The 27340-nt window shown below is 42.7% G+C and overlaps 1 protein-coding gene across 1 annotated transcript in view; it reads right to left on the bottom strand.

Annotated features, from left to right (window-relative positions):
* Positions 1-27253, bottom strand: part of EFCAB2 (EF-hand calcium binding domain 2) — a 68167-nt gene extending 40914 nt beyond the window's left edge. The window contains exon 1 of the mRNA XM_059677262.1: positions 26888-27253. Within this exon, the coding sequence (XP_059533245.1) occupies positions 26888-26918 (31 nt within the window). The 5' untranslated portion in view covers positions 26919-27253. The remainder of the gene's footprint in view (positions 1-26887) is intronic.
* Positions 27254-27340: the final 87 nt, after the last annotated feature.

Genomic DNA, 27340 nt, shown 5'->3' with positions numbered 1-27340 from the left:
TTTTTCTTACATGGCAGTGAACAACTTTTGCTGATTTAACAAGTAAAAATAAATGCCATCTCATTTTAATCTACACTTCTTTGATTACAAATGAATCTGAATAATGATCCATAGGTTTATCACCTCTATTTCCTGTTATATATTATCTGTTCATGTTCTCCATAAGTTCCTCCATTTTTTTCTTAAATTTTTTGCGCTCTTTAAATAATAAAGACTTAACCAGTAGGCTGGAAGGGGTCGATGGGGGAAATGGGAGACATATATAATAATTTTTTTTTAATCCTCACCTGAGGATACCTTTCCAACTGATCCTTAAGAGTGAGTGGAAGAGAGAGGGAAAGACAGAGAGAAACATCGATGTGAAAGAAACACATCAACTGGTGCCTCCTGCACACGCCCTGACCTGGGCCCGGCCGGGAAGAAGCCTGCAACCGAGGTACGTGCCCTTGACAGGAATCGAAACCGGATCCTTTGGGCTGAAGGCCGACGCTCTATCCACTGAACCAAACCGGCCAGGACATGTAATACTTTCAATAATGAAGATTTTGAAAATCTACCTGCCTACCTGATTTTTTTAAAAGACTTAACCTGTGTCAAACGATTTTCCAGGTCAGTTTGGATTCGTTTTTTCTAAAATAAAAAACGGTCTTATATCCTTTCTGATCATCATGATTACTGGAGGAAGAAAAGGGTATGGAAGAGTTTAGATTCAGTAAAGATCACTTCAAATCCTACCACAGTTAATTACTCTTGTCTTTTTGTAATCCAATTTTTCAACAATAAACTAAGTGTCTTTCACTCTCAAAAATATTATATTATCATTTTAGTGACTGGCATTGTATTATAGAGCTTTATCATAATTTATTTAGCCAAACGCCAAATTGTAGACATTTAGGTTGTTTCTGATTTTTCATTGTTATAATTATTCTTTAACTAGAGGCTGGTGCACAAAAATTCATGCATTTGAGGGAGTCCCTCAGCCAGGCCTGCGCCCTCTCACAATCCGGGACCCTCGGTCCCCTAGGCCTGGCCTGAGATCAGGGCCTATTGGGGCTTTCCTTCCCAGGCTGCAGGCAGCTGGCCCCACCCTCACCACTGTCACTGCCTGCCATCTGTGCAGCGCTGTCCCCCGTCCCCTGCCACTGGTGGCCTCCCTCTGCAGGTGACAGGCTGGGGTGCGATGGCTTGGTTGGCCTAAGCCTCCATCTTTCACTTGCCTACCTACCTGATCACCACTAACTGCTTGCCGGGGGGTGGGACCAGCCCTGTGAGGGGCTGTCTGCCTACCTGATCTCCCCTAACTGCTGGCCTGCCTACCTGATTGCCCCTAACCACTTGTCTGCCAACCTGATCACCCCTAACTGCTGGTCTGTCTACCTGAACACCCCTAACCACTCTACCTGCCTACCTGATCACCCCTAATTGCTAGTCTGCCTACCTGATGACCCCTAATCGCTAGTCTGCCTACCTGATCTCCCCTAACCACTCTCCCTGCCTGCCTGATTGCCCCTAACCGCTTGCTTGGGAGCGGGGCCAGCCCACGACGGGCCATGGTGGTCTGGTCTCTGGTCCTTTCGGTCATGACGCCTCTGGCCTTTTATTATATAGGATGATCCATCTTGCACAATTCACCCTTGTGTATTGTCTTCTTATCTAAATGAAATACAATGAGTTGAATACATTTGAATTTGTGTGAGGCACTGGAAAGGTCCTTATTACTCATGATAGTACCTTGGGAAGATCTCACTGGTTGGAACACTGCCAGTGCACAAAGCTGATATCTGCTTTTTAAATTTAAGAATATCTTTAAAGTCCATTATCTTTCATTCTTGGGTAGTCACAGCTGTTGAGATCCCTTATCTTTTAAAGTTTAGAAACATATCCTGTGAGGAGCTTTTGGCTGGTGAACAGGTGGAGGTCCTGGAGGAGTATCTATCGCACCCAGAGAGCCCGTGGAAGTTCCACGCCCCTCCCTCCTACTTGGCCCTGTGCAGCTCTCCACTCGGCTGTTCCTGAGTTAGGATCTTAGCAGGAATATCAGAGGATGCTCAGTCCAAGTCTTGATCGGAGTTGTGAATATTTCCACAGCTGCTGACAGAAAACCACCCCAAGGCAGCCTACCGCAAAGCTATAGCACACTTTCTTATACTGTGCTAATGTCACATTCCTAAGTCAAGTACAAATGATGTTCATTTTATCCAAAAATTCTTTAGAGGGGAATTATTCTAATGTTTCATTTTTGTCTAAATACAGAATACATGTGCCCCCAGTGTATATGCAAGACAATTCAATGGGTTGTGGGAAGAACACATTACAACTTCCATTTATTTTTTGGGGGGAAAACAGAAGAGAGAGGGAAGAAAAAGAAACTTGTTCTTTAAAAGAACAAGAAGGAGGGACAAAATCATCCTTTTTCTGAATGTCTGATGAATAGTCAATTATTTTTTCTTCTACAAATAAGAATATATTTACTCTGATCCATCCAAAATCTATTTTATTTTTTAAAACTTCATTTCTTTATTTTAATATGTTTTTATTGACTTTAGAGAGAAAGGAACTGAGAGGAAGAAAGAGATAGAAACATGGATGAGTGAGAGACCTCAACATCGATTAGCTGCCTCCTGCATGGGCCCCCTCGCCCTGGGTTACTAGCAACCTCCTGGTGCACGAGTCAGCTCAACCCCTGAGCCACATCGGCTGAGGCATCTAAAATTTATTTTTAGGGCGGCCAGGGGATTGTTAAGGGCGGGGGGAAAAAAAAGGACACATATGTAATACCCTTTGTAATACTTTTAGCAATAAAAAAAATAAATAAATAAAGTATCTAAGTACTAAAAAATAAATAAATAAATAAATAAATAAAATTTATTTTTACTTGATTAAAGTGAAAGATGAATTTCTTAAGTTTAGCTTAGCACAGTGATTCCTCACTTAACGTCATCAATAAGTTCTGATGTGTCTGTACATATACTGGCTTTAAATCAAATGTGTCCCTGTAAAATAAACATTTTCTTTGGAAGCATCTTAATAACGTAAGGGTAGGTTTCCGGACATTTATTTTCCTGCCAAATGATTCTAATATGAAATGTTTGCTTAAAATTTTTATAGCAAAATAATGTTTTAAATATTAATAATAGCCAAAAATTTCTCAACTCTATGATAATTCCCATTCCCAATCTTACCTTTCCAAAGCCAAGTTACTTAACTATTGATCAGAAAACCTGTGTGGTAGAAATATTCTCAAAAGCCTTAGTATAGGAGAGAGAGAGTAAAAATTTCCAAAATACTACTGTATATGGTAAATATACTGCCATTATTTCATGCCTTCCATCATTTGTTAATGTACCTATACTCAAAGGGTAAAAATTGCTATAAAATAGCTTAACAACAGGTCCTTATTTATCTTTCAATTAATCAACAAATTGAGAAAAGCAATCTCATCAGACTTCTTTACGTGCCTTCTATTCTACTTTCCCAATATTGAAAGTGCAAGTTACATATCACAGTGTGGATCATGTCTCCACTTGTTTTTTGTTGAATGTATTTTTGTGACGTATGCTCCTAATCATAAATTTAAGATGCAAACATATATATGGTGCCACATCTAAAGTGTATAGATTAAATAATTAACTGAATCCTTTACAAACTCATCCAAAATTGAAGAGGAGGAAATACTTCCCAATGCATATTATAAGGTCAATGTTACCCTGATACAAACAAAAAAAAAAAAGACATCAGAAGAAAACTATAACCAATATCCCTTATGAATATAGACACAAAAATCCTCAACAAAATAGCATATCAACTCCAGCCACATATAAAAGGGTTTATACACCATGACCAAATGAGATTAATCCCAGGAATGCATATGAAAATCAATCAATGTAACATACCACATTAATAGAATACAGGGGGGGAAAAACCCACATGATCATATCAATTGACAAAAAAAAAGTATTTGACAAAATTCAACATTGTTTTATGATAAAACACTCAAATAACTAGGAATGAAAGGGAACTTCCTCAACAGGGTACTTATGAAAAACCCGCAAAGACCCAGCTGGACCGGCATGGCTCAGTGGTTGAGCGTCGACCTATGAACCAGGAGGTCATGGTTCAATTCCTGATGAAGGCTCATGACCAGGTTGCAGGCTTGATCCCTAGGAGGAAGCCGATCTATGATTCTCTCTCATCATTGATGTTTCTATCTCTCTCTCCCTCTCCCCTCTTTTCTGAAAAGAATAAAAATATATATTTTTTAAACCATGAAGAACATCATACTTAATGATGTAAGGTATTCTGAATGCCCTAGGCATCAGTACATGTTAAAAGGAAATTGCTATTATATGTTAATCTGTCACACAAGTTAAGGGGAGATATTAAGGGCTTAGGGCTTTTATACTGTATTTCTAGGGGTACTTTGGTTTAAGTGTATAGCATCAGATGCATTTTTACACAGATGCCGAAAGTAAACAGCATTGGGAAATGCTAGTGAAACAGCCAACGTATAGAATATCCTTTTAAAGGAAATGTTTCTAAGTTTTGTAATGACAATTTTTGAGTCAGGCTTCTTGTTATTAATATACTATGTTAGTGTCCTTTCATTGTTGTTTTTATTTTGTAGACTAATGCTAAAGACTTTCCTGTATAATTATCTACAACTGTTCTGGAAAAGTTTTAAGAGTACAAATTACAACAACTTAGTCATGTAAAAAAAAAATCAACCCCAATTAGGAAGAAAAATATTGGTTTGATATAGTCCAATTCTCAAAAGATTGGTATCAGCCAATCTTCCCCAATTAGGAGAGCATAATGTTCCATTATTGCTAAAGCTGATACAGCAGAGACAGTAGGTATAGTAATCTGATTAAGAGCACTGGCCCTGGAGCTAGACATCTAGGCTCAAACTTGGCTCTTCTACATACTAGCTGTGAGATCTTGGGCAAGTGGCTGAGTCTCTCTGTGCCTGTTTCCTCTACTTAAATGATGACAATAATAGTATCATCCTTAGAAAACAGTACAGCAGTTCCTCAAAAAGTTAACCATCAAATTACCATATGACCCAGAAATTCCCCTTCTGGATGAACACTCAAAAGAGCTGAAATCAGGAACTTGAGCAGATATTTGTATACCAATGCTCACAACAGCATTATTCACAATAGCCAAAAAGTGGAAACAACCCAGAGGTCCATAGATGGATGAATGGATAAACAAAATGTGGTATATACATAGCATGGAATATTACTCAGCCTTAAAAAGAAATTAAATTCTGATGCATGCTACAAAATGATTGAATGTCTTCAAGACATTAAGTGAAATGAGCCAGACACAGAAGGTTAAGTACTGCATGAATCCATTTACAGGTGGTATCTAGAATAGTCAAACTCATAGAGAAAAGAAAGTAGAATGGTAGTTGCCAGCAGTGGGGTTGGGAATACTACCGGGTACAAAGTTTCTGTTTGGGATGACGAAAAAGATCTGAAAATAGATGGTGGCCGATGGTTGCACAACCATGTGAATGTACTTAATGTCACTGAACTGCACTTAAAAATGGTAAATAAATACACTGCATCCTAACTCAAATGTACAGTTGTTATAAAATTAAAGGGCATACATATTAAACAATAAAAGGGGTTTAACAATTCTGAGCACTGTTATCCAAGGTTCCAGGTAATGAAGCCAACTAGCAAGCCAAACCCAAACTAAAGCATCACTTTCCCCTTCTTGCCCTTTTCATGAAAATTATAGTCAGACTGTCTGTATATTCTTGCCAAAGAATGGCTAAAATACCATGGTACGTAACATGTCAGAAAGTTATATTAACCTATTAGCATTTTTATGTGACAAACTAATAAAAGCTTTAGAAAATTTTATTGTCAGAGCAATACATTTAAACTATTCAAATTTAAATGAAAGTGTAACTATAACACTTGTCTCTGCATGATGTCTAAATAATGGGTGTTAGTGGTTGCAAAAATATTTGGCAACTCACTGCTCAAATCAACATTTCAAAACAACTGAAACAATGCCTCTGATTTTAAAATATCTCATGAAAAAAATAACTTTTATATAGAAGAAAATCTTGAGGATTATTAGAATATATAATGAATGCAGTACCTAAGGAAATTATTATGTTTTAAGAAATATATTTTAACCTATATAGTTATTAGGATAAAATGTAATGTGAACAAATGTATAATCACTGAGTAAAAAATTTTGTGCTTCTCTCTATATATCTGTGTAAATTGTACTGTAGTAGACAGACAGGCGTGCGCAGAGCAAGAGCAACAGGCCTGGCATGGACTATCACCAGGGTGGAAAGCCCCGGGTGCCTAGCACTGGGCAAAACTGGGAAAACAGGGACCTCACCCCCGGGCTGACCGCTCCTCCCCTGGGGGATTGCTGTTCTTGAGGTTTAGACCCCCTGACTTCCATATCGATGGCCATGCGGTTCAGACCCTCCCCTGACTTTCCTCCCCTGGCCTGTCGCCAGTCATGTGGTCGACTCCCTTAGAGGAGAAACAAAGGAGCCAGCGAAGAGCCTCAAAGGACTTCCATGCGAGCTCTTGCATGACCACTCCTTAAGCATTAATCCCTCAGGACAATGAGGTTCTGACCCACATCAAATAACCTTAGGAATAAAGTCCTGGGTCTATTGACAGAGTTTTGGTCAAACCAGGCCTCAGTTGTGTTTCAGCTCCAGGCCCAGAAAAGCAGCAAGGCTAACAGAGGGGGTATGGGGAAGGGGGGAAAGGTGGCACCACATGTGCCATGGTGGACTGTAGGACCAGATGTGATGACTGATGACCCCCTACCCTGGCACCAACCAATAAGTAGGAACCACAACCCGGAAAGAACAACACCTGGAAAGCTGATGAATATTCCATTGAGATCCTCCCCTGGGACTTTCCCTAAGACAGGGGTGGGCAACCTTTTTGTGAATATGTGCCAAAACCAGCAAAATCTCTGACTCAAAATTCTTCTGCGTGCCAACCCTAATTTTTTGAGAACATGTTACGCCTACTTGATTATCTCTTAAGGTGTACGTATGTGAAGAACCTTGAAGAAATAATAAAATTCATTCGAGCGACAAAAACACAGTATATGATGATGAAAAATACATTTATTTTTTAATGTATGCATGTACACGGATAGTCCGACAGAAAACTTTATGACTCCGTTTGATATTATCAGTGGGACTTTTGCTGCTGCATCACTGATGACAGAGATTTTACATCAGGTTTCTATTTCGTAACCTTCAGAGATATGCACGAGCTACTACTTTCATCCGTCAGGCTACTCCTATTACAAGACTTAACAAAATTCATCACTGGGAACAAAGATTCACACACGTATGTGGATGAAAACATGGAGAGTAACGCTGTTGCTAAGTTTTTTAAACAGAAAAAATTTTCTGGAATGGCATTCCAAGTCCTCAATAGTTCGTTTTCGACACTTCTCTCTGGTACTCCTGTCTCTAATCGCTTTTTTTCAATGTTTTCCAAGTCAACTCTAAGGTCAATAAATTTCTGCTTCCAAATTGAGCTACTCTGAAAATCAACAACTGCATTTCAAAGTCAGCCATGTCTATCCATGAAAACATTTGTAAGTTTAGTTCCTCCAGTTTCATGCTGTCTGGAAACCTCATGAATTGTGCTGTCTCTTCCAGTTCTCTGAATTTCGCAAATCTTGAGAAGAACTGCTCAATAGTTGACTCGATGATGTTTAAAAACAGCTTTTGAAGGCTTTGACAGTCTGTTCTGTCATCTTTTGGGAGGTCTTTGATGTGCCTCTTGAGGTTTGGGAAATATCTAAATCTCTTACCATCCACATCCCTCTGAAAGACTTCCAGTTTCTTTTCAAAAGCCTTTATGTAACCAAACATAACATCAAGTGTCTTGCCAGTTCCTTGTAATTTAACATTTAAGTCATTCAAATGTTCACAAAAATTGTAAATGGAAGATTATAAGAGAGGGTTTCGCGTGTAGCAAAAGTTACTGGCGTGCCATGTTTGGCACGCGTGCCAGGGGTTGCCCACCCCTTTCCTAAGATCTCCGCCTTTAGAGAGCAAATAAAAACCCTCAGGATGGAGGACTCAGTGTGTGCTCTTTCTCTCTGGAGTGCGACCCTCGCCTTTTGCCCTCTCCTTCCCCCCAGGTGTGTACATCCTTGCTTTCTTTCTCCTAAGTTCCAAGGACCCATTTTTTGCCTCTGTAACTTATTTCCTGAGCCCACACAGCCCAGCTGGCTCACTTCTTCCACAGCTCACTTCCTCTACCTCTGTGCCTTTTTTTTTTTAACTTTAATTAATTTATTTATTTTTTAATCTTCACCCAAGGGCATGCTGAGAGAGACAGAGAGAGAGAGAAACATTGAAGCGAGAGAGAAACATCAGCCTCCTTCTGTACACTCTCCAACTGGGGGTCAAACACCCAACCCAGGCATGTACCCTGATTGGTAATCCAACCAGCAATTTCCAGTGCATGGGATGTCGCTCAACAAACTGAGCCACTCCAGCCTGGCCCTCTGTGACTTTCTAAATAAACTTTTCCTTGTATTTGAGTCTTGGCTCTGAATTCTTTCTTAGCCAGAGCTCAAGTGCCGAGGTTGCTGAACCGAGGTCCAATCACCAGTAACATTCTGGTGCCATTTCGCCACAAAAGTACTAATCAGAGTCCATATATCTTCATTAGTTATTTTTTAAATATATTTCATTAATTTTTTACAGAAAGTAAGGGAGAGGGATAGAGTTAGAAACAACAACGAGAGAGAAACATCAATCAGGGCACTTCATTAGTTATTAACACACAACAGATTAAGATGTTATACAAATTTTTAGAAACTTCCATGAAGTGCTTGGCTAATGACATATTTAGGTCAGTGCAGAAATAAAGTCACAATTAAAAACCACAGAATCTCGAGATAAAAGAGAATTTGATGTCATTTAGCCCTCTCAACTACAGGAAAAACCCCCTCTGAAACATGCTTATGTGGTCATGGACCAGAGTTTGGTTTATTCTTCTCTACTGTAAGGACTAATCACTTGTTTTTTAAAAGCATTGTATTGACTATGGCCACCACAAATGAAAAAATGTGTTTACTGAGATTTTAAAAATGTTTTTTAAAGATCCATACTCAGTTCCCCTTCAGCAGGAAAAAAATCTTACTTAACTCTTGATTAGTCATGTTAATAGAAGTGTAAAGCCTGGCCTGCTTGGCTCAGTGACTGAACATCGACCTATGAACTACAGTGGGGCCTTGACTTACGAGTGTCCCGACTAACGAGCTTTTTGAGATACCAGCTGTCTCTCAGCCGATTTTTTGCATTGAATCGACAGAGTAATTTGAGTTAACAAGCTCCTAAACTTGTAAGTCAAGGCCCCACTGTACTAGGAGGTCAGCATTTGTCAGGGCACATGCCCAGGTTGTGAGCTCTATCCCCAGTGTGGGGCGTGCGGGAAGCAGCCTCTCTCTCTCTCTCTCTCTCTCTCTCTCTCTCTCTCTCTCTCTCTCTCTCTCCCCCTTCCTCTCTGAAATCAATAAAAATATTTTTTAAAAATATAGAACTGTAAATAAAGCCATAATTCATCATTGTGCTCTGGAAACAATTTCTTGCTACAGAACATGTTTAAACTATAACCTTGATATATATGAGAAACTGGTTGGTTGGTAATCCAAGTAATTCTATTTAATTCATGATTACATCTAATTCAAAATCAGAAATAATATCTCAAAAATTAAATGAAGCTAAAATTAATATGTAGGTTTTCAGTAAGTTTATGCAATTTTGCCAAGCTTGGAGGAAAATATTAGCAATAATACATTTATTTTCACAGAAATTTCATGTAAGCAGGTGTTCTAGAAAATGTTACTTTTTATAGAGTGCCCATTTAGCAAAAGTGAAATGACCATATGTGGAAATAAGCACTTTACAAGATGATCAGATGGTGAAATAATACCAGAACTAATTAACAAGCACACTTTTATAACAGAACTACTACAAAAGATGCCACATTTCAGACTATCATGTATATTTTAAAATATGTTGTATACTGACTGAAGGTTTATCAATGTTGATAAAATAAGAATCTTAGAAGTATTTTGTGTTAAACAGTAAGAACGCATTTATTGTGTATCCTCCATCCCCCATGCAATCTCATGGGTGTTTACTAGATACTAACTCTTAAGTGTGCTCTTAAAAATGATATCCTTTATATTAACTTGATTCAGTATCCTGAATAGAGCCAGGAACCGGTATTTTTACAAAGTATCTCAGGGGATTTGATGAGTGGCCAAGTTTGGGAATCACTACATTAATTAACAGGGTAGTTTTAAAGAACATCAGGCTTTGCAGCCAGAAACAACCCCAAACAAATTCCTACTCTAACCTTTATAGACTAAGTGGGCTTGGGCAAGCTATTTAGTTTCCCTAAAGATCAAACATACTTTTCTAAAATGAGAATAATGCCTTAAACACAGAACATTGTAAGTATTAAGAGAAAATGTATATAAATACTTAGAATATGTATGTAAATATTAAATAGATGTTAACTGTTAATAACTATTTTAACTGCTCAAACCATCCACCGCTCCTCCATTCCCAACCTTTGTTCCTGCTCCTCTCTCAAGCTGGTACTCTCCCATTTTTTCCCTGCTTTTTTTTTTTGTTTTAAATACTTTTATTGGTTTCAGAGAGGAAGGGAGCGGGAGAGAGAAACAGAAACATCAATGATGAGAGAGAATCACTGATCTGCTGCCTCCTGCACACCCAACACTGGAGATTGAGCCTGCCACCTGGGCATGTGCCCTGACCAGGAATCGAACCGTAACTTCCAGGCTCATAGCTCAACATTAAACCACTGAGCCACGCTGGCTGGGCAAACTTGTAAACCTTTAAGCCACTCTTTCGATCTCTTCCAACAAGCCTCCACACACACACATAGACACCATCTCCCTTCTCATTCTCTAGACTAGGCCAAGTACTCGTCCTCTATGCTTACACATCACCCTGTGCTTATTTCTCTTCATTCATGAAATAATACTCATTGAACACCTATGATATACTAGACACTGAGACACAGTAGAGAACAAAACTGATGTGCTGACATTCTAATAGAAAATAAGATATTTTAAAAAATTACACAAGTAATTTTCATTGTGATCAAATCATTGCACTGCAATCAATTATTTGTGTCTGTTTTCCCACTAAATACTAAGTCCTTCGCATCTATATCAAGTTCATTTTTATGTCTCTGGCATTGAACAATGTCTGGCATAAAGGAGATATTAATAAATACTCAACTAAAAAGATGAAAGGCTTAATTAATGAAAGTAAGTTCTGGAGAAGAAAAAAGTGGATGAGGTCATGAATACAAATGAGAAAAGGAGCGCTCTTGTACTAAAATAACTAAGGGAAGGCGGGAAAGGAGTGTTAAACATGTGTTTCAAGGTAGAGACAACAAGCTGAGGGAGTTCAGGGCTAATGATTACCATTTTTAAGAATACAAAGCAAGATTCTCTACTGAGAATAAGGAGGTTGAAGTTAGATCAAACAGTTTTAAGCAAAGTTCCTCCCCCCACACACACAAGCCAGTAGGAGACTAAAGTAGACATTCATGGATGCCTCTGCCTTCTCCTCTTCCTCTTCCCCCTCCCCCTCCACCTCATCTTCCACCTCGCTCTCCTGCTTTTCCCCTCTTCTTCCTCTCCTTTTCCTTTTTTTTTTTTTTTTTTTTTTTTTGGCAACCAGGATCCAAATACTTCCTATTTTGAGGGAATTCCTGTTGTGTGTATTAGCAGAATACAATGTCATCTCACTAAAGAAGCCAAAAAGGATAGCTCTTCCCTCTCCCAGTCTTCGGGTAGTAAAGGAATAGGAACGTGACCCAGGCTCAGCCAATCAATATTCTTGTGCAGGATTTTGAATTTAAGAAGCTAATACAAAAAAGTAGGGAGTTTTTGAATTACATATGGGATGGAAAAAGCAATAACAGCAAGAATTTAGTTAACATTGGTTCAAGGGCAGCAGTGCTGTTAGAGACAGAAATAGAATATTGGGGACTAGCTATTAGTTGTAAGAAATATTAATCATGCTCTGTTGACCATGATTGTTTTATTCTGATTAAAAAAAGCACATTCACCCACCGCGGCTCAGTGGTTGAGTGTTGACCTATGAACTAAGCGCTCATGGTTCAATTCCTTGGCATTTCTTCATCAGTTTTCATGCCTAGGTTGCGGGCTTGATCCCCAGGGTGGGGCATGCAGGAGGCAGCCAATCAACGATCCTCTTTCATCACTGATGTTTCTCTTTCTCTCTCTCTCCCTTCCTCTCTGAAATAAATAAAAACAGATTTTTAAAAAATATATAGAGAGAAAACACATTCTAACCTGGCTGGGGGTTGAACACCCCTGGGACCTGGGAGTCAACCTTGGAATGGGGTCCATTCTCATCCAAGAACTGTCTATTATCACAGAAAGATTAACAACATTGTTGCCCAAATAATGATGGCCTGCCCGGAGCCCACATTGCCTGCAACGTGTAACCATCATGCCCATATTTTTTCCTCTTGCCTACTTTCCCATGTAATCTTTCTCCTACCGAATATAAGCAGCTGGCTTATGGAGGGGGGCAGAGCAGATTTTGATGGATGACCTGCTGTTCTCCCATGCTGCCGGAAGGACTGGAATAAACACTCATATATGACTCAACACCGGCTCTGCTTAATTGGCTTAAATAGTGACAGGCAGCCTGGTCCCATTGGTTGTCCAGTTTCAGCACAGCAGTAGAAAATTAACCAAACTGTCCTTGTAGCATGACCTTGGCCGTACAACCTCCTTGGTTTGGGCTGGTTGTGTTGTCCAAGTTCATTCTCCAGATTCCCTGTAGATTTTGTGAGCTCCCTGCTAACTTCTAATAAATTCCTTTTCTACTTACATTAGCCACTATCTGGCTAATTTATTTGGTTGATAAATTGGGACGGGGAGAGATAGAAGGATTGAAGAAATCAGAGGTCTTGATAAGGTCCAACAGCAGATAATTTATGTAAGGAAACAGAACACCAGTGGAAAGCTGGGAGACTGTGGTCAGTTGATAGTATAAAAGAGTCAGGATTTCAAAGTGTCTCATTTTATGCCCGGATTTCAAGATCCCCAAAAGCCCACCAGGGAGCCACCCGAGTCCGATGCAAAAGCAAAGAGTCTTTATTCGAGCTAGCTCGGCTCCCCGACCACACTCACCGACGCAACGGCAAGTCAAGTGACAGAGAGAAAGAACTCTGTGTGGAGAGGGGTTTTATAGGGGGTTGGAGTAAGGGGAGGAGAAAGGACTGTGGGCCCTGCCGATTGGCCAGGCGCAAGTTGGTGTCTTGTTACACAGGATGTGGTCATATCTATGGCGCGCACTTCCCTTGATTGTCATTGGTTAGTTTAAAGAAGTCCTGGGTGTGGCTAGCAGAGGCTTGGGCTTCCGGGAAGAAGCTCCTTGCCAAGCACATGGCTGCCCAAAAATGGAGGATCCAGGGTAAGAATGGAAGGCGTAGCCCTTACCCTGGGGCAAGATGGAGGGTGTAGCCCTTACTCTGGGGCAAGATGGAGGGTGTAGCCCTCACCCTTTCATCTCACAAGATCTAAATATGAGAGTAAGATGTTAAAAAAGAATGGAAATGAAGATCACTGAAGTTGGAAAGAATAAAGAATTATGAAACTACTGTGTTGGATGAATGGCCTACCTAGTCACTGAAGTCATCCAAAATGATGGTGGAATTTGGAATGGACAGAAAACTGATAAAGAAATGGCAAAGGCTTTGATCAGCAAACAGTAAGCAAAAGGGAGACAGTAATAAAGAGAAAAGGTGAAGAAGAACAAATTTCAAAGGAAGAATTTTTATGTAAGAATGAAAAAGCAATTAATTTGGAATTTGAAGTGGGCTGATTCAACTTCTACTTGAAGGCAAAAAGACATGGGAGAATGAATAGTCCTTACTCCTAAATGGCACCAAAAGAAGTGGTAGGCCAAGAGAAAGCGGAGATTAAGTTAAGAAAAAGGAATGAGCAGGGTGTTCTATAAAAAAAGTATTTATCCACTTATCTGCTGATGGGCACTTAGGTTGTTTCCAAATCTGTGCTGCTATGAACATAGGGATGCATATATCCATTTTTTTTTATTTCTTTATTGATTTCAGAGAGGAAGGGAAAGGGAGAGAGAGATAGAAACATCAACGATGAGAGAGAATTATTGATCGGCTGCCTCCCGCACACCCCCTACTGGGGATCAAGCCTGCAACCCAGGCATGTGCCCTTGGCCGGAATCAAACCTGGGACCCTTCAGTCCTCAGGCTGACGCTCTATCCGCTGAGCCAAGCCAGCCAGGGCATATATCCATTTTGATTGGTGTTTCTGGTTTCTTGGCATATAGTCCTAGAAGTGGGATTACTCATCAGTAGATGAGTGGATTAAAAAGCCGTGGTACATCTACACAATGGAATACTACACCGCTATAAAAAAGAAGGAACTTTTACCATTTGCAACAACATGGATGGAACTGGAAAGCATTATGCTAAGCAAAATAAATCAATCGGACAAAGATAAATATCACACGATCTCACTGATCTGTGGGATATAATGATCAACATAATTTGATGAACAAAAATAAATCCAGAGACAAATGGCAGAGGAGATGGGGTGTTAGAGAGCAATCAAAGGACTTGTATACATGATATTAGCATAACCAATGGACACAGACACTGGGGCAGTGGGGGCTTGCCCGGGGTGGAAATGACTGGGGGGAAGGGGGAGGAAGAAGGAGACATATGTAAAACTTTAGACAATAAAAAAAAGTTTTTGTAAAGGAATTTATTTACATAAGAATAAGCCTCAAGCACCAAAGGACTCCATACAAAGTAGTGAAAAGAAAGTCAGGAGGAAGAGAAAGGACAGGTGAAGAAGGTCAGAGCTATATAAAGAAGGGAACACAAGAAAATAAAATAACTGGAGATGTCTGCATATGAAACAGAAGTAAACAGCTGAATACAAGTATGCTGAAGAAAATTCATATTTAAATACAAAGGCAATAATCCTATAGAATATTTCCTCTCTCTTACCTAAGGCCCAGGCTCCTGTCTTCTTATCCAAATTTAGATTCAAATCTGTGTCCTCTAGTGAAATATTGACAAGTTAGTTGATCCTTTTAAGCTTCAACTGGGGTAGCAGTTCCTTTCAGGACTGTAAATACCAAATGAACGGCATGAGTTGGTCTAACCCACTGGTTCTCAACCTTCCTAATGCTGTGACCCTTTAATACAGTTCATGTTGTGGTGACCCCCAACCATAAAATTATTTTCGTTGCTACTTCATAACTGTAGTTTTGCTACTGTTATGAATCATCATGTAAATATCTGATATGTAGGATGTATTTTCATTGTTACAAATTGAACATAATTAAAGCATAGTGATTAATCACAAAACAATATGTAATTATAAATGCGTTTCCCGATGGTCTTAGGCGATCCCTGTGAAAGGGTCGTTCGACCCCCAAAGGGGTCGCGACCCACAGGTTGAGAACCACTGGTCTAACCCAATACTTATAACTTGTAGGCACTAATAAACACTAACTAAACTATTAAATTCTTAAAGGCAGGAACACGGCAAAAGTGACAGAATACCACTTAGATCATAGTAATCTAATAAAAGAGAAACATGCAAATTGACTGCACCTCCACTACGTCCCCCAAGCCATGCCCACCAGCCAATCAGAGTGACTATATGCAAATTAACCCAACCAAGATGGCAGCTGGCAGCCAAGCAGCTGGAGCAAGCAGGAGGCTTGGTTGCCCCAGCAATGGAGGAAGCCAAGCTTCCTGCCTGCCCTGGCCAGCTGTGGCCTGCACTCAAGGCAACAAATGTTCAATTATAGAAGATAAATAAATCCCAGATACCTGCTTCCAGCCAGCCTCCACTGGGAGCTTGGGTGGCTGGGGATTGTGGCCAGCCTGCAAACAGCCATCAGCCCCTCACCCAGATGGCCACACCCTCATAGGGTGAGGGTCCCCGCTGAGGGTGTGGCCAGCCTGAAAACGGCCCTCAGCCCCTCACCCAGACTGGCCAGGCACCCCCCCACCCTGAAGGGGCTGTGGCCAGCCTGCAAACAGCCCTCATACTCTCACCCAGGATGCTCAGGCACCCCAGTGGGGACCCTCACACTGAAGGAGCTGTGGCCAGCCTGCAAACAGCCATCAGCTCCTCACCCAGGCTGGTCAGGCACCCCAGTGGGGACTCCCACACTGAAGGTGCTGTGGCCAGCCTGAAAACGGCCCTCATCCCCTCACCCAGGCTGGCCAGGCACCCCAGCGGGACCCCCACCCCATCCTAAGGGACACCCTTCAGGGCAAACCAGCCAGCCCCCACCCATGTACCAGGCCTCTATCCTATATAATAAAAGGGTGATATGCAAATTGACCCTAACAGCAGAACAACTGGTCAGTATGACACACACTGACCACCAGGGGGCAGACACTCAATGCAGGAGCTGCCCCCTGGTGGTCAGTGCGCTCCCACAGGGGGAGCTCTGCTCAGCCACAAGCCAGGCTGACGGCTGCCAGTACAGGGGTGGTGGTGGGAGCCTCTCCCGCCTCCTCAGCAGCGCTAAGGATGTCCGACTACAGCTTAAGCCTGGTCCCCGCTGGCAAGTGGACATCCCCCGAGGGCTGCCGGACTGCTAGAGGGATGTCTGACTGCCAGCTTAGGCCCAATCCCCCCGGGGAGCAGGCCTAAGCCAGCAGGTGGTCATCCCCCGAGGGGTCCCAGACTGCGAGAGGGCACAGGCCGGGCTGAGGGACCCCCCCCCCCCCGCCACCGAGTGCACAAATTTTTGTGCACCAGGCCTCTAGTCCTATATAATAAAGCGGGAACATGCAAATTGACCGTCACTCCACCACAAAGATGGCAGTGCCCACAGTGGAGGCCGAGTTCCCGAAACGAGCCTTAATGAGCAATCAGCAGGGACCTGAGGCTGCGCCTCCCCCCCACCGCCGCCCCATAGGGCTTGACAGGGGACCTCAAGCTGTACCCCCCGCAGGGCTTGACAGGGGACCTCAGGCCACTCCCCCGCCTGGCAGGGCTTGCACCCCCTGCCCCAGCACCAGAACAGGGGACCTCAGGCCACACACCCCCACCCCAGCACCAGGGGACCTGAGGCCACACCCCCCTCCTAGCGCAGGACCGGGGGACCTGAAGCTGCGCCCCCTGCCCGGCAGGTCTTGACCAGGGACCTCAAGGCATGTCCCCCACCTGGCGGGGCTTGACAGGGGATCTCAGGCCATACCCCTCACCCAGCAGGGCTTAATGGGGGACCTCAAGGTGTGCCCCCACCCAGGCCCAGGCTGGGGGACCTCAGGCCGCAACCCCACCCTGGGCCAGGGGACCTGAGGCTGCACCCCCCACCTGGCGGGGCTTGACAAGGGTGGGGCTGGTCAGGTCTGGATCTAGCCCAATGGTGGGGGAGGCAGACGGGTCTGGGTCTCATGCAATTTTGAGGTGCACTGGGGTGGGCAGGGACTTGACTCTGGGTCCCGTGGTGCACCCCAGACTCTGACAGCAGAAAGATTTTCATATCCATTTTACTAATTTTCTTTCATCTCTGACACTTCTATTAGAGAGAAAGGGCAAATAGCAATATTAAAATATTTCCTCCAATTAATCCCCTTTTAATGTGCATGAATTTCATGTACCAGGCCACTAGTAATAGATAATACAGAATTTTGGTACCTGAAAGTGAGATGCTGCCATAACAAATGCCAAAAAATGTGGGAGAGGATTTGGAGTCAGAAAGTGCTGGCCTTTGAGTATGCTGTAGGTTACAGCTTAAAGGAAAGTGAGGAAAATCATACGGCAAACTGTGGAGGAGGATCCTTTTTATGAATAGCAGAAGAAATGCTGTTAACATGGGAAGTAGAAAATATTCGTGATAAACTAAAGGTCTAGATAAAAAATTTTCTAGGGAAACCACTAAAGGTGCACCTTGGTTCCTTCTGGCTGCATATAATAAAACTAGAGCATGAATTCTTGCACCAATGGGGTCCCTTGGCCTGGCCTATGGGATCAGGCCAAAACTGGCTGACATCCCTCGAGGGGTCCCGGATTGCAAGAGGGCACAGGCCAGGCAGAGGGACCCCACTGGTGCACAATTGGGGCCAGGAAGGACATGGGAGGTTGGCCAACTGGGGAGGACCACAGGAGGGCTCCAAGGCATGTCTGGCCCATCTCGCTCAGTCCTGATAGGCCCGACCCCCACAGCAAGCTAACCTACCAGTCGGAGCGTCTGCCCCCTGGTGGTCAGTGCACATCATAGCGAGCAGTTGAGTGGCCTTAGCATATCATTAGCATATTATGCTTTCATTGGTTGAACGGCTGACCAGACAATCGGACATTTAGCATATTAAGCTCTTATTATATAGGATGGAGGAGAAAGATCGCCTAAAGGAAAAACTTAAACAAAAAGGAGCCATGAATTGCTAGTTATGAAATTACCTGCCTCTCCAGATGGCAACGGATACTAAGATAAGAAATGGCTTCTGGGCAAAAATCAAATTTGAGTCACTGGCAGAAAAACACAACTTAAACATGAAACAAAGTATACGACTGTAAAATCCTTTGTTAAGACCTCAGAAAGATCAAATCTAGAGTCTCAGGCACCACACAAACTAGCAAAAGAACCTCTTAGGAGTTTAAGGATGTGTTTCAGAAATCCTTTTAATCAAACAAGAAGGCTTCAAAAGAAGCCTAATATCTCTCAGCTATCTCAGTAGAAGCCCAAAGTAGAGAATGGCTTATCTCAAATAAATGTGTGTATATGGCTTTTGTCCAGTAGACAATAAGATTCATAAGAGACTCATAAAGATTTTAAGAGAATTATATTTGCAGCTCCAGCATGGACTGAAAGAGGATAAAGACAGCACAAAATGAAAAAAATAAAACAAAACAACTGGACTCCCAAAAATTATATTGGTAGTAAACAGGTTTAGAAAATTGCTTCGTTAAAAACATGTACTCTCTCTCATAAAAAGGAGCATGACACAGAGGGTGGAACCCAGAGCCAAAGGGCAGAGCTAAAAGCCATCCAAAACCATTTCAGGACAGTAAGACCAGTCCTAATCAAGAACCTTGCAATATTTGCCCATTCATTGACTCGGCCTATATCAAAAGGACACAGAAACCACTGGCTAGAGCTGTAACAATCTGAACAACAAAACGAAGCAGCACTGAATTATAATCCTATATAATAAAAGGCCAGAGCTCTAATCAGTTTGGCTCAGTGGATAGGGCATCAGCCTGTGGACTGAAAGGTTCCAGGTTCAATTCCGGTCAAGGGCATGTACCGTGGTTGCGGGCACATCCCCAGTAGGGGGTGTGCAGGAGGCAGCTGATCAGTGTTTCTCTTTCATCGATGTTTCTAACTCTCTATCCCTCTCCCTTCCTCTCTGTAAAAAATCAATAAAATATATTTTAAAAAAAATAACAAAAGGCCAGAGACCATAACAGCCAGAACACCAATCAACCAGTCACTATGAGGTGCACTGATCACCTCTCGGTCCCTCCTTTCCGCCCCCCGGCCTTCAGGCTCCAATTGCTGGATGGCAAACGGGGAACCACGGGGAACAGGGGTGAGTGGCAGCGGGGCGGGGCGGGACTGGGGACTGGCGAGCAGGCGGAAGATGGCCCTGATCGAAGGCTAGGCCTAGAGACCCCACCCGCACACAATTTTGCGCGCTGGGCCTCTAGTTCTAAGTATAAATTAACATCCATGAGTCTACACTGACATAAAGGAATGACTGAGTAAACAAATAGATAGGAGACAGGAAACAAATCTGTGCAGAAGAATTCCAAATAATTTATGTAGATTCTCTGTCCTCAAGAAGGCAGAGCAAACTCCCCACTCCTTCTGTGTGGGCTCTACATAATGACTTCCTTCCAAGAGTCCAGTATGGAAAAGGGAGAAAAAGAGTAACTTTACAGTGAAGAAACCTGACAAAACTACAGCCAGGTGATCCAGGTCAACATCAACAGTGATATAAATTATATTGATAGTCTGCACCCTTGATATGATGTGAAGAAAATAGCATTTTACCTCTGTGGTCTTCCTTCCCAAGTTCCATACCCCAATTTAATCATGAGAAAAACATCACACAGACTCCCTTCTCTCTCCCACTGTTCAGAGGAATTAAATGAGATGCCCAAGTAAAATTGGGGGGGAAAGCAGTGTCCAAATTCAAGCCCTGGTTTTTGGCTCCAAATGTATTGCTGGATTTAAAAAAGAAGTTACTTTATTACACTCAGTAATATACTTCTAAGGATAAAATACCCAGCAGTATATTAAAGAATCACAGCATGTGAATATCATCTTTTTAAATAGGAATTTCAAAATTGCCTTCCAAAAACACTATACCAATTTTTTAAAATATATTTTTATTGATTTCAGAAAGGAAGAGAGAGGAAGTGAGAGAGAAACATCAATGATGATAATCATTGATTGGCTGCCTCCTGCATGCCCCATACTGGGGATCGAGCCTGCAATCTGGGCATGTGTCCGTGACCGGAATCGAACCCGGGACCCTTCAGTCAGCAGGCTGACGCTCTATCCACTGAGTCAAACTGGCTAGGGCCAATGTACCCATTTTTTTTTTTTTTTCATTTTGGGTGTGCTCAACATTTCCATTTGATTTTTAAAAATTGTGGTAAAATATGAAAAATTAACCATCTTAACCATTTTTAAGTGTACAGTTCAGAAGTGTTAAGTACAATCACATTGTTGTGCAACCGATTTTCAGAACTCTTTTCATCTTGCAAAACTTCAACTCTATTAAATAATAACTTCCCTTTTCCCCTTCTCCTGGTAACTGCCATTCTATTTTCTGTTCCTATGAGTCTGATTACTCCAGGTACTTTGAGTAGGTGAAATTATACAGTACTTGTTTTTTTGTGACTGGTTAAATTCACTTAGCATAATTTTAAGGTTCATCCTTGTGGTAGCACATGTCAGAATTTCCTTCCTTTCTAAAGCTAAGTAATATTTCACTGTATGTGTATAATACATTTTGTTTATTCATCCATTGGTGGACACCTGAGTTGTTTCCACCTTTTGGTCACTATGAATAATGCTGTTATGAACATTGGATATATAATTATATATTCTGAGTTCCTGCTTTCAATTATTTTGGGTATAAACCCAGATGTGGAATTGCTAAATCATACAGTAATTCATTATCTTTTTTTTTTTTTTTCAGGAACTGCCATACTATTTTTCACAGCAGCTGCACCATTTTATTTTATTTATTGATTTTAGAGGGAGAGAGAGAGAAAAAAAAACATCGATCAGCTGCTTCCACATGCATCCCGACCAAAGATGGAACTGGAAACCTGGGTAAGTGCCCTGACTGGGAATGAAACCCACCACCTTTTGATGTACAGGACAACGCTTCAACCAACTGAGCCACACCATCCAGGGCAAGCTGTACCATTTTATATTCCCATCAACAATATACAAGGGTGCCCATTTCTCCACATCTTCTTCAATACTTCTTATAGTAGCTAATCTAATGGGTGTGAAGTGGTATTACATTGTCCATTTGATTTTTTAAGTAAGGAATTTTTGACAAGTTTTTATACATTAATCAAAGATAAATTTAAGTCCAGTTTTTCTGAATTAGAGGAAGTTAAATTTCAATAAGCCAGTTTTCTTCTTCAATTAGTCTCTGCCTAGAGACTTATCAGTCTAAAACAGGGACAAAACTTGTTAAATGGCCCCAAATATATGTATAAATGCATCATATGTGATCAATAGTTGGTAAGACTTGGATTTAAGTTTTTCTACCCCCTAGATCAGTGATGGCGAACCTATGACACTCATTTTTTTGGTTGATTTTTCTTTGTTAAATGGCATTTAAATATATAAAATAAATATCAAAAATATGTCTTTGTTTTACTGTGGTTGCAAATATCAAAAAGTTTCTATATGTGACACGGCACCAGAGTTAAGTTAGGGTTTTTCAAAATGCTGACAGGCCGAGCTCAAAAGGTTCGCCATCACTGCCCTAGATTCCAAGTCACACATTTACTAATAGCTATTCCCTAAATGTACCAAGCACTTCCCTTCCTATTTATTCTGCATTCCTTTAGTGTCAGGCATTGTGGGAGGTACTAAGGATATAAACATGAATAAAAAGACACTGCCCCCATTACAACAACATTATGAATACATACAATTATTCCCAATTTACATTTGAAGGACCTGAGGTTCCTTAGGTTTAACAATCTTGGCTAAGATCTGACAGAGGTTGGAGAAGCTAGAATTCAAATTCAGGTCTTACTCAAAAGCTCACTTTTTCTACTATTCTATACCATATTCTGTACTATCAACAGTTCCCTTTTCTAAAAATAATATTCACCAGTAATTTGTTTTTTTTCACCTTAGATTTCCAAATGTTAAGTTTTGAGGGGAATAGCATGATTACAGAGAAATAATAACAATGATGATGAAAACTTGTAAAACTTTTCCATCTAGGAGTTAACAACTATATTGGAGGAAATTTACCAAGCAATGTTATCAAAGCGTGCAAAGTAACAAAGAATATTTTAGTAAAAACAAAAATAGTAAATCCTAACGAGAGCTTTGAGTATTTGAGGCTTACTAAAAAACTGACATATCTTCCAAAGCTCACTGGCCTGCCAAAAGTTAGAATTTTATTTCTAAGCAGTTTGTTTCCTAGAGATGATTTGAATTACAAACGGAAGATCCTTCCATTCCTATATAAAATCCTCTAGGAGACAGAACCAATAAAATAAGATGTAAAGATCCAAAGAATCTGCACTGATTTTCCATTTCAACATTTTTTAATCTCAGAAAAATTAAATTATACAATGGTAAAGCACAAAATACTACAAGCAAGCATAGCAACTTCATTATACACAATCTTACAGAAAAATTTTATAAATAGAACATAAGAGCCCTTGCCGTAGAGTTAACTTTTTCTAACCAATACTGGGGTGGGCAAAAGTAGGCTTACACTTATTCATATGGAAAAAGACATGCAGGTTATGATTATTACAATAGCTTTTTTAACTCAAAAGAATGTTACAACTGTAAACTTACTTCTGCCCACTCCTGTATTCTCAATACTTGTATTAAGATTAATCCCTAAATGTTGAAAAGCTGGATATGATGACTACTCAGAAACGTAATCCTCCTTTCAGCTTTAAAATAAATACACAAACAAACAAAACAACAACAAAAAACCCTTAAGATTCAAGAGGAACTATTTAAAACATTATTTCTACAAAGAGGACTTTTGTAATTGTTTTTTAAAGACAAGCCAGTGAATACTTGGCTCTCAAAAAATTGTTGAGTGACATGAAATAGAAGCATACAGCTTACCTGTAACAAAGAGGGGGGGAACCCTAAAAATAGTTTTATATACTTCAGGTATAGAATAGATTTTTGGGAAACAGAAAGTAATGCTTTGGTTAAAACATAAACACATTTAATTAACTCAAATTATCTAATTCAACAAATACTGAGTTCCTACCATGTGCTGGGCACGGTGCAAAACACTACTTAGGATAACTGATCAGAAAATGGTCCCCACCCTCCGGATCTTACAGTGTCATGTATATATCCTCCAAAATTAACCTTTCTTTTGTGTGAGTTTATGCTCATCAAGCGACTTTTGCAGTATAAATTCACCTCCCCAAAACTTTTTATTACACTAGAGGCCCAATGCATGAAATTCATTTAAGAGTAGGCCTTTCTTCCCCCCCCCCCCACCCCCCCACCCACTGTGGGCACCGGCTTCCCTCCAGCACCGGGGACCTGGGCCTCCCTTGCAGCCCCAGCTTCATCCGGAAAGTCATCCGGAAGGACTTCCAGAAGGACATCCAGTCTAATTAGCATATTACATTTTCATTATTATAGTTTGCAGAGATCAGCTTTCTGGTCAGTGTATCAACATACTCTACTGACGTTAATAAATCATTACTCAGTTTTGCACATCCCTGTTCATGAGTTTAGCTTGACTGAATCCCAAAACCTGGCAATTCTGATTAATTGGTTACGTGTAATATCTAAATCATCAGAGCTGAAAATCAAATGTAGGGGTGGAATGTCCATGTCCATACAAAGATGGTATCATAAATGAGTCCCTAGGTTACCCTCAGACAACACACCTTCATTTCATCATGCTCTTCAAATTGCATTATAGTTAACTCATAATATTGTTAAGAATAAATGAGATATAGCATATAACAGTGCTTCTAAACTTTAATGTGCATATTCTTAGGTTTTACGCCACCGCAAGGAAAAACCGTGAGTCCAAACAGAGACCAGATTAAACAGGCTTTATTGGGAGCACACGGACGGGTTCACTGGCTCAGAGAGGGGAGCCGGAGAAGCCGCGCCCAACCTGGGCAGGGGCAAGGTTTTATACTTTTCTGAGGCAATTGTTGCTGGCAGAAACTGGTGGAAGTCAGGGCTTTCCAGGGTCAGGTGAAACCTGCGGTCTGTCCTGTGGTTTAGCCATTGTCCAGGAGCCCTTTGTCCGGCAGGAATTTTTCACCAGGTGGGGTGGTTTCCAGACGTCAGTGTGGACAGGTCAGCATCTCACCGGCCCAAGAAAGGGAGGGGATCCTTTCGCTCCCGGGGCAGGGTGCCAGCGAATACCAGACACATATGAATCACTGGCAGATCTCTTAAAATGCAGGCTCTGATTCAGGGCTGAGATCCTTTGTTTCTGATCAGCTCCCAGTGACCTGGCTGCTAGCCACAGGCCAGGAGGGGATGTCGCACACCTGGCACAGCACCTGGCACACGGGCTGCTCAGCCAGTTAACTGTCCCCTTCATTTCTGATCTCTGATTTCCCTTAGTGATCTCACCTTCCTTGGGGGAAAAGACTTTTTTCATCTTTGTATTCCAAATTCCTTCCATATGATAGGCATTATATCTGCACCAACTGAATGAATGATATCCACCTCTTTTTAAAATCATCTTTTATTTTTCAATTACAGTTGATATACATTATTATATTAGTTTTAGGCGTACACCCCAGTGATGAGACATAACTTGCTAAGCGATCATACGGTAACTCTTGCACCCACCTGACATCCAGCTTTTTAACAGTCCTTACTTCTTATACAGACTTGCTTCCTCCTCTGGCTTTATTTTAAATAGAAAACTATTTTTGAAAACTGAAAAATCAGGAAAGCTTTCCATTTTTTTATTTTTGAAAAGGTAAAGAAAAAAATGTGTATGTGCAGCTTAATCCAGCGCATTTTCTCATGCTGACCTAATCAAATCTTTTTTTAAAAAAAATTCCACAATTTACTTAATTTTTCTCCTGATAATTTTTTCCGTTTGTATGAGTAAGAACTTAATAAAAATTCAATCATTTGGTTTTACGGGAAGTTCTAAATTAATCTAAAAATATATAATTTTATTAGGAGGTAATACTTTACAGCAGCACAATGAAATTGTAAGGACATTTTAGGGAAGGTAACATGCATAGAACAATTCTGACTTTTCCGGGTAACGGGACCATTGAAAAAAGAACAGCCTGTTTGTTATCAATGGCGGGATCTTTGGCTCCATTTCACGCGTCTCTCCGCTGGTTTTCCTGGGATCGCCTCGACCAATAAATAATGACTCTCAGAACTGGTGTCTCCACTTGCAAATACTGGTTGTTCACCTGAAACACTTAGCTCCACGCTGAGAAAAATGGGGTGCCGGTGTGGCGGAAGCACCCAGGAAAGGAGACAAATGCAGTGTTTTTTCCTTCCTAAAATATTGATCTCTTTTTTTATGTAACTTTTGCGATAAGTCTGACAACCACCAAATACAAACAGTCGATCACCTTTGAGTAACTGGCAGGACGGCAACCAAGGGTCGGGTTTGCAATCCCTGCGGAACGCGAAGAAACGTGGGTCCTGGCTCCTCCCGCCCCGCGGCCACGAGCCTCGCCGCGCGTCCTCCCACCGCCGGGGGCGCCCGTGCCCGCGCCCATGCGCGTCCCCGCCCCGTCAGCTCTTCGTTTGTTTGTTTTTTTAATATATTTTTATTGATTTCAGAAAGGAAGGCAGAGGGAGAGAGAGAAACATCAACGATGAGAGAGAATCATGGATCGGCTGCCTCCCGCACGCCCCCTACTGGGGACCGAGCCCACAACCCGGGCCTGTGCCCTTGACCGGAATCGAACCCGGGACCCCCGAGTCCGCAGGCCGACGGTCTGTCCACGGAGCCACACCGGCCAGGGCTTCGTCCTCATTAAACTGCGTCGTGTTTTTGTGTTGAAAATGTCGGCCGCGAGGAGACATTTCGGAGGCGACCTGTGACCTCGGGGCCGCCCCTCCGCCCCCATGTCCCCGTCCAGGAGCCAAAATGGTGGCCGCGGAAGCCGTCGCCCGGGCCGGGCGGGGCGGCCGGAGAGGACCCGCCGGCTGTCGGCGCAGACCCGTCTCCCCCCGGGCCGGCCAGGGGCCCACAGCCCGGGCGGCGGCCCCGAGAGCCCGGGCGAGGGTCCGGGGGCGGCCGTGAGCAAGGACGCCATTGAGGCCCGCCCGCCCGGCGCCTCGGCCGTAACCCGCGCAGCCACCGAGCCTCGGTCCCAGAGGGAGGCCGCGGAGCGGGGGAAGGGAGGCCTACGAGGGAGGAGGCGGCGGCCGCACGGGCGGGGCGAGGGCGGGGCCGGGCGCGGCGGGAGCCGGGGGGGCGGTGTCCCCTGCAGGCGGCCCTTCTGCAAGCGGCCTTTCCGAAATCACCCGCTCCAGCGGCGGGAGCCCCAGGCCGGGGGTGGCCCGGCCCCACCCGGCGCCTCCCGAGGCCGGGTCGCGGCGGCGGCGAGGGCGGCCTACCTGCGCTTTCCTTTTCTTTCTCGTCCGCCATCTTGTGTGGAGCCCGTCGCCTGGGAGACGCCCGTCGCGCCCCGAGGACGCGGCGCCCTGGCCCCCGTCGCGACCCGCGGCGAGTCGGGCCTGACGGGCTTCGGCCTCGGAATCTCGAGGGGCGAAGACCCCGGGCGCGGGGGGTGGGGGAGGGGGAGGCTCCGAGCGCGCGCCCCCCACTTCGCGCCCCGACCCTCCAACTCCCGCGAGACCTGAAGTCCCGTCCGCCGCCCGCGGCCCGGCTTCAGCCTTTCCCCTGCAGAACCCGAACCCGCGTTTATTCAATCACGTTCCGCGCGTCTCCTTTCCCTGCTTCCCGACGCATTTGGAGACATCACAGCTCCCCCTCCCCGCCCCTCCTTTTGGGACGACATGGCGTTGCTCGATTGTATTTTTCCTGCAGATTTTAAAACGCAGGAGAGC

Source organism: Myotis daubentonii, chromosome 20, assembly GCF_963259705.1.
Source record: "Myotis daubentonii chromosome 20, mMyoDau2.1, whole genome shotgun sequence".
NCBI classification, from domain to species: Eukaryota; Metazoa; Chordata; class Mammalia; order Chiroptera; family Vespertilionidae; genus Myotis; species Myotis daubentonii.
The sequence above is the reverse complement of the archived record's forward strand: the minus strand, read 5'-3'. Positions and strand labels throughout refer to the sequence as shown.